General features: G+C 31.9%; 2 protein-coding genes across 7 annotated transcripts in view; both read right to left on the bottom strand.

Moving 5' to 3' along the window:
- The window catches only part of LOC128249863 (uncharacterized), a 6,568-nt gene extending 5,188 nt beyond the window's left edge, over window positions 1–1,380 (bottom strand). The window contains exons 1-2 of one of the 5 annotated variants that reach the window (XR_008265989.1): window positions 1,208–1,376; window positions 363–434 (exon numbers count right to left, since the gene is read on the bottom strand). Coding sequence is in view for 2 of the 5 variants with exons in the window: in XM_052974405.1 (XP_052830365.1) it covers window positions 363–434; window positions 1,208–1,301 (166 nt within the window). In the remaining 3 variants the exon portion in view is untranslated. Of the gene's footprint in view, window positions 1–362; window positions 435–1,207 lie in introns of all 5 variants that reach the window. The other 4 variants (XR_008265987.1, XR_008265988.1, XM_052974405.1 and 1 more) reach the window with 4 other exon arrangements.
- Window positions 1,381–3,764: 2,384 nt separating this feature from the next.
- LOC128249908 (uncharacterized) overlaps window positions 3,765–8,638 on the bottom strand; it is a 6,439-nt gene continuing 1,565 nt past the window's right edge. The window contains exons 3-7 of one of the 2 annotated variants that reach the window (XM_052974500.1): window positions 8,306–8,326; window positions 6,329–6,431; window positions 5,544–5,641; window positions 4,978–5,078; window positions 3,765–3,861 (exon numbers count right to left, since the gene is read on the bottom strand). In XM_052974500.1, coding sequence (XP_052830460.1) covers window positions 5,050–5,078; window positions 5,544–5,641; window positions 6,329–6,431; window positions 8,306–8,326 — 251 coding nt within the window. In that variant the 3' untranslated portion in view covers window positions 3,765–3,861; window positions 4,978–5,049. The remainder of the gene's footprint in view (window positions 3,862–4,977; window positions 5,079–5,543; window positions 5,642–6,328; window positions 6,432–8,305; window positions 8,327–8,638) is intronic. The other variant, XM_052974501.1, reaches the window with a different exon arrangement.

Here is an 8,638-nt window from a genome sequence, read left to right as displayed (position 1 = left end):
TATATATATATATACATATATGTATGTATGTATGTATGTATACACATATATATTTATGTATATATGTATATATATGTATATTTATATGTATATGTATGTATATACATATATATATATGTATATATATCTGTGTATGTATATATACGTGTAGATGTATATGTATATATGTACATAAATGTGTGAGTGTGTGTGTGTGTGTGTGTGCGTGTGTGTGCGAGTGTGAGTATGTGTGCGTATGTGTGCTTCTGCTTCTATTGTCGTGCGTATTTCGGTTGACACGCCATAGAAAACGTTGGATTTTTTAAAATTAATGTTTGATAAACAATACCACATTTAAATAGATTGAGTCATTATCTCCTTACTCGGCAGACGCATCCCCCGAAATGTCTGAAGTCCATTGACTAAAATAAGTAGAAGAATAAAAACAGGGAACGCTGAAAAAGATCGAGAAATATAATAACGGGTTATAATAATGAAAATTTAATCTGCAACTCGGCATATATATATCATAGGAAATTTATACAATTCATACACATCATTTGAAGACATGAGTTTGTAGAATTGGATGAGTAAAAATTTCTTCATAGCAATGTTGTGTTTAAACAGTAATATGTATCTAAGCTAAACGAACGTCATCACAGCAGTAAGTCATGAGAATATTAGATATATTTCGCCCTTCACGAGGTTTGTCATGAACGTGCAGCCTTCTCGAACGAATTTCTTTTCTCGATATATACAAGCAATCATGAATAATTATTTTACCGATATCGGTGGGTAACAGCCGAATGGTAAAATCGTGGTGAAGGCGATTAAAACAGTATTAAGTTAAAGCAGAGACTTTTACATCCCATCAAAATTTCATTCTGCAAAAACTTGTTTAAATATAAAGCTTGAAAGGTTTCGAATATGTGTGCTATGTACACATACACACAAAAGAAAAACACGCACACAAACTAATGCACACACTTATATATACATATATATACATATATATATATATATACATATATATATATATATATATTTATATATATATATATATATATATACACACACATATGTATATGATTATGTATGTGTATATAATTGTGTGTATGTGAGTGTGTGTGTGTGTGTGCGTGTGTGTGTGTGTGGTAGATTAAATGATAACCGCATATTAAATAGAAACATTTATGAAGATAAAAACGTTTGTCTTGTAATTACTTACCGATAATAAAAAGAAAATACGGAGAATATTTCATCGTGGATTTTTCCTTTTCAATGACCGTCCGATCATGAAATGTTCTCTTACCTTTCTCCATGTCTTTTATATTTAGAAATAATGTAACAGCTGTTTCTCCTCACTACAACCAGCTTATATTTGCCCCATGTAGTTTTTTCTAATATTTTATTGTTATACCTTTAATGGTTTAACTAAGTGAGATGTTGAAATATAACATTTATGTATCAATGGGTGTGTGTGTGTGTGTGTGAGAGAGAGAGAGAGAGAGAGAGAGAGATAGAGAGCGTGTGTGTGTGACTGTGTATGAATGTATGTGTGTATAAACAATAACACAGATTTCTTTCAGACGTTTTATTTGCTGATAAACATAAGCGTTACAGTGCTATCCAATAAAAGAGTTATATTAAAACATGTGAAGATAATTAGACATGGTAAAATCATTAAGAGCAAGGGGGAATATAGGCGTGAGTTAGCAGATATGTTCACGTAAGCTGAAATACTACCTAATACCGTCACATTACATCCGATATAAGATTGCCAACATATAAGCTAGGGAGCAGGGTCGGGGGCTTACAAGGTTGTCTAAGTTAACTTAAAGGTGATTACGTAATCTTACTCTGAAGGCAGGTGATGTACTGCCTATGCGGGTGTAGGTATTAGTATTGGTTTTTGTGATACATTTGTAAATGATATTCATTGTGAGACAGCTTCATTTAAGCGGACATTTAACTCGGTCCCGACAATTGCATTTCTTCGGAGTCGTACCATTACCATTTATGTCATATCTGTTATCATTATTACTATTAACAAAATAAGTCGGCGAGCTTGCAGAGTCGTTAGCACACGCCGGGCAAAATGCTTAGAGGCATTTCTTCTGTCTTTGAGTTCTGAGTTCAAATCCCACCGAGGTCAACTTTGCCTTTCATTTTTCGGAGTCGATGAAATACGTACAAGTTACGCACTGGAATCGATGTAACTGACTTGCTCACTTCCACATAGTTTCAGGCCATGTAACTATGATAGGAAGAATTATTACTATTAACATAATTGTTTCCGTGGATGTTGTTGCTGTTGTTGTTGTTGTTCTTCTTCTTCTTTGGCTTCGTCTTCTTCCTTTTCTTCTTCTCATTCGTCTTCTTTTTCCTTTTCTTCTTATTCTTCGTCTTCTTCTTCTTCATCTTCTTCCTTTTCTTCTTCTTCTTCTTCATATTATAATTACTCGATTTACAGCTATCACCGTTGTTGTTACCGCTGCTATTACCAGCATCATTATTCCTAATACTATCACTACTATTATTACCGCTCGATGCAAATTAAGAGCAGTTGAATAGCTCAAAGTATCAATACCAGTGTTAATCCATAACAATAAAGTACATTAATTTCGTTCACATCATGGATGATATTAATATCGTTCAGTGGGTCACTATCCCTCACATTTTCATCTTTTCCATCATCTATATAAGCACTATACTAGTCAGTTTCATGACCTGCATTCACAATGTGGCTGTTATTCAGCTCCACCGCAATTGGTATCAAAAGAAGGTCAAGTGTAGATTAGCTGATAATCAATTCAACCGCATTAGAACGCTAGCCCCTGATAGTATGTGTATCCAAGCGTAGGCCAACGAAGTTGTTATTACTTAGAGGTCAGAACTATCTCGACTTACTATTAATATTATTACTAACGTCATTGCTGCCTTTAGTATCATTAGTATTACAATTTAAGGTAGTCGCAGTTGTGTGAGTATTTTCGATCAGATTTATATTTCTATTCTTATTAACTCTAATTCGTTTATTAGTTCGAGCTAATGTAATATTCCGCTTATATAATCTTACCGTTATAATCCCTAGATTAGGAACGGTTGAGTACAAAATTCTAAGTTTTCTTTTACGTTGGTACCAGCTAGAAAGAGAGAAGATTTTCTCTAAGACGTAGATAAGTAGAACAGTTTATTATAGATACTAGTAGCTCCCGCGGTATTGAAATGAGAAGTATACCAGATTACGTCATATTTACCTAATCTCTGACGGTAATACCAAATGTAGTGTTTGATCTCACGCGTATTCTTGGGCAACTTGTATAATTTGTCCAATATAAAGAATAGCCGTGAGACCAAACACCACAATTGGCATTACCGTAACAGATTACGGCTCATTTTCTACAATATCTTATTTTCAAATTTAAACTTGACTAGATATGGCTCTTAACCTTCAGTTAGAAAAAACTGACACAGTTTAAAGGATATCGGGCAAAGCATTTGCTGGAAAAGTGGCTTACTTTATTCATACCAAGTAGAGTTATTTCGATTTCACAGAATACCATTTCAAAAGCAGTTTTAAACATCATATACACTCATTTAAATTTCTAAACCGAATAAACTATTCTACTATATCTCAATATATCTACCGAATGAAAGAAATAAAATTAGTTAAGTATTATTCAATTTTCACAGAACACGCCACGATCTTTTGTACTCAAAACGCAGAAATTCCAAAGAAATACATTTGTCATGTTTTCACATTCAATCAAAACTACAAAACATTGACATATTTATTATAGTTTTATTTACATATATATGCGTTGTTTCAGTATTTTTCTAATTCAAATCTTCAGAACTGATTGCTGACAGGAATATGAACTGTAATGTGAATAGAAAACAAGGCTTATAATATCTGTATTGGAGAGAATTTGGTTAAGATTAATCAAAAAGGTTTACCTGTACATAATCGACCCTACAAAATTTTGGGTCGAGCTCAAACGAGCCTTCACTATAATTCCGTAACCTCATCACTCATTAGAAATATCATTTTTTTTTTTTGAATTGGAATAGAGAAAGAAAAAGAAAGAGGAGAAAGAAAAGAGAAGTGTTCAATATTAGAATTATTATTTTTTTCAAAAAGTGCAACAAAATGTCAATTAAATTTTTTAAATTTTTTCCTTTGTAATTTCTAGCTTTTGGAGGCTCAATATTTTATTAAAACGTTTCCTGTGAAACATTTCTTTTTTTTTCTTTTTTTGAAAAGTTCAAAGTTTGAACATTTCGTTGAACCCGTTTTCTGTAAAAGTTTTTCCATTTAAATATACTATTGAGCATTGGTGTTAAATTGACAATAATATTACTAAACTTTATGTAACAGCTTCACTACAATATTACAGTCGCGGATATAGTATAATACCATACTAATTATTGTTAGAGTTATATAGTGATGTACATATAGTAATCTTCATATTCTTTTCTACTCTAGGAAAAAGGCCCCAGATTTTTAGTGACGGGAGGAGGCAAGTCAATTAGATCGACCCCAGTACACAACTGGTACTTAATTTATCGACCCAGAAAGGATGAAAGGCAAAGTCGACCTCGGTGGAATTTGAACTCAGAACGTAATGACAGATGATATACCGCTAAGCATTTCGCCCGGCGTGCTAACGTTTCTGCCAGCTCACAGCCTTAAGTTGCTTATAATATTGTTAGTCTGAGGTATATGATATATTCGTATTAATGATCTTGTGTATGTGTGTGTGTGAGAGAGAGAGAAAGAGAGAGAAAGAGAGAGAGAGAGAGAGAGAGAGAGAGAGAGAGAGAGAGAGAGAGAGAGTTTATATACACATCCCTGTTTTACAAAATGAGTGTAGAAATCGCATTGTTTTGAATAGTGAGTATATATGATTAAATTGTGTGGCAATAATTATGCTGAAGCTCCTGCGGTAATGATATCCTGTTTATATATATTTGTGTTAATATCACATAACTAACCTCAGGTTTGTTCCTTGCAGTCAATGTGTTATTTCTGTCAATGTAACTCTTCAAAATCTTGTGAAAGTGAAGTTATCTACTTTTTGGTTTTTCTTTGGACACTGGAATAGATTTTAGGCATACTGTTTAATCTGTTTCAAAATATTTCAAAAAACAATCAGACTTGCCTGAGAAGCTTAGCGAGAAATATACACAATTATTATGAAGATTGTTCGTGTCTATTTTCACATTCTAATTTTATATTCATACAAATTTGATATATTCGTTGAGTTAACTCTCTTCGGTAATTTCTTAGCATCTTAAAATATCAACATATTTGAATACAGACTTATAACATAAACAATTGTATGTAAATTCACTAAAACAAATTATCTGTGCTCCATCGCTTGTGTAAATGTTGATTGTATAGAAAATAATGTAATATAATTTTAAGACTCTAATTTTGAATGAATGGAAAAATTCCAGTTAGTGTTATATGAATTTATATAAAAACTACAGTTTAGAATTTAGTTCGTTGCTTCAGGACTTCTAAGAATACGATGTGAAGAAATAAAAATATATCTTACTAAAACAGACGCGAAGAGCCGAGTATTCAAATTGCAGCCCTTTAATACACCACCAAGGACCTTTCTTCCAAGAACACGCTATATACATGCTTAATCGTCTGGAAGACAATCAAAAATCAGTTGATATGATTTTAGAAAGTTATGCGGCACAGCAGAGACTCCATCTAAGAATATCTGAAGAAGGAATTGTATTCCGAAATATCATCGGACTATAGATAACTAAATTACAACAGGTATATAGTCCATTTTTTTGTATTATAGTGCATTGTTGTACCATTCAAAACTTTTTATTCTTTACAAAATAGTTAATATTTTTATACTAAAGAGAAATCATAACGAGGCTGATAAAATGTATGACACTTTGAAATGCCTATTATTCGTTTATTTTAAGCGCAAATCTTTCCGTGGTTTAAAATGTCTGATCTATTATTTGAGTGTTTTAATTCGCCTACACTTCATACAACTTGGAGTAGTGTTCACTAGTAAGAAATACTAATCTTTATCAATTGAGGATTCAGTTGTTTATTAAAATAATTTAATATTTTCAACATTTTGCGTTACTGTAGTAAAGTTGAGTTCGAATTATGGCACAAGGCCAGCAATTTCAGGGCAGGAGGAAAATCCATTAAATCAGCCCCAGTATTCACCTGGTACTTATTTTATCGACTTCGAAAGTAGGAAAAGCATAGTCGACCACAGAATGCAAAGCTGGAAGGAATGCCGTTAAGCATTTTGTCCGGCGTGGTATAATATTAATACTGAAAATAAAATATAAAGATATCTACCCACAGAACGTATCAACGTCTTCTTCATCAGCTCCTCTAGGATATTTTTTCCAGGCTTCGGGGCAAAATTTTTCCCTCAAGCAATAATCCATCCCTAAATACTCTGCAAATATAAAATTTTCGTTGAAATATTTAGACGACATTAATAAGCAAATACTGCGAAATTCTTTTAAATTATACTAGTTAATTCCCGTCTGAACCACGTTATTAAATATAAACTAAGTAACTATCGGATGTAGTTGTTTGTTGCCAGGAATTTGATTTTCCAGGACTTTGTTTGTGGAGCAGAAATTGTTGTGAGTGAAGATTGCTTTGTTAGTTTTCTTTAACAGTTTCTAATTATTAAACCGCTGACAATTTCCTTGTTTTTTTAATATTATATGAATACGAAAATATACATGAATTATTTAATATATTGACCCAGATATGATTATTTATATTTCGATAATTTTTCTTAAACCAAATGTCATTATTATTGGGTTGGTGCATAATTATTGCGGCTTTTTATTCAACAAAAACAATACCGACATGTAACAAAAACATCTTTAAATGATTATTCCGGAGCATATTCACCATCTACTTCAATTACTGCTTCCCATTTGCTTGGCAGAAGGTCAGACCGTCATTTAAAGATGTTTTTTTGTTAAACATTGTTATTGTTTTTGTTGAATAAAATTTGTTAAAAAAAAAAAAAACCGCAATAATTATGCACCAATCCAATATTTTAAAATTTAATACTTATTTGATGTTCCTTGATGTGATTTAAAAACAACAGAATACGTGTCTTATTGGTGGGGGCGGAGGGTTGATAGAATTGTTAGAGCGATGGAACAAGTAAATTCTGTTTGTTCTCTCTCTTTATGTTCTAAATTACCATTCAGCCGATGTCAACTTTGCCTTTTGTCTGTAGTCGTTAAAATAAAGTTGTCATCATGTACTAGGATCGGTAGTATTGACTATCCCCCTCCCCTCAAAACGACTGGCCTCTCGTCTAAAATAGAAACAACAATTGCCGTGTTAATAATACCAAATTAGATGCTTCTATATTTTAAGAGAGATATTGATATTACAAACTAGATCTTATATTATGTTAGCAACCATTTTACATTGGCTCTGGAGAAGTCATAAAATGGTGACTCACTACAATTATGACTATAATTGACATCCGAAAATATTCTAATTTATTGACTAATTATATGTATTAACATCTGTTGATATATTATTTATCTTAAAACACGTAAAACGTCTACTGGAAAAACTTTTCCTCTTTGCTACAACTAAGTAGATTTCAATAAGAAATGAATTATAACAACCATATATCTCATACTCAATATTTTAAAACTATTCATATATAAAACGTAGCTTCTTTATGAAATATCCAAGGAAGATCACGCTTAAAAGACATCACATTTGCGTCTCCCACAGTCTCAGATATAGCTAGCTGTGGGACTAAATTAAACCCTAACACACCTTGATAATACCTAGATTAACGCAGATTGGCGTTAATCTAGATACACTACATCTATTTATTCTAGCAATAACGAACATACTTTCTAAAATATTTACAATGATTTCAGCCCACTTGTGAACTAATTTTAATACGGAATCGATTTTCGCTCTCGATACGAATACATCACATTTCTAGACATTGTTCTACCTGAATGTACATACATATTGCATTTAAAAAATAAACACAATTAAAAGCAATATAAACAATATACAAACGGGTCCATATTAATACTGTAGATTATTTTTCTATTATAAACAACTTTCATCCTATTATATCTTCAATTAGTACTTGTATTCCAGCTATATAGAAATAACTTTTCTCTTATTAATACTGCAATATGTATTGTGCTTCATTCTACACTACAGTTGCATACCGAGAGAATTCTATCTATTTACGATCGGTATCTAAATATGCAAAGTATACCGTAAACTATATGGTGTGTAGTGTAAGTAGAAAACATCACTAACCTCGGCGTTTACGATTGAGTTCTTCATCGGATGGAATATGGCAATAAAAAAACATAGAATATATATTAAATACATTTCACTCACATGAAACTTGTACAAAATCCTATAAATACTCTAAAACATATCACACATCCCATACCGTATATTACAGACATGTGTGTGCATGTATATGTGTGTGTATATACGAGAATTTTAATGGCGATAAAACTCCAGTATATAGTACAACTGTTTGTTTTTTCCGCTCGTATATGAGTTAAAGATTAATAAAATTTGGACTGAGATAAAAATTTCAGATATTTGTCTTAAACATTCAGATAGGCAAATGCATATATA

Source organism: Octopus bimaculoides, chromosome 18, assembly GCF_001194135.2.
Source record: "Octopus bimaculoides isolate UCB-OBI-ISO-001 chromosome 18, ASM119413v2, whole genome shotgun sequence".
NCBI classification, from domain to species: domain Eukaryota; kingdom Metazoa; phylum Mollusca; class Cephalopoda; order Octopoda; family Octopodidae; genus Octopus; species Octopus bimaculoides.
This window is presented reverse-complemented; position numbering and strand designations above follow the sequence as displayed.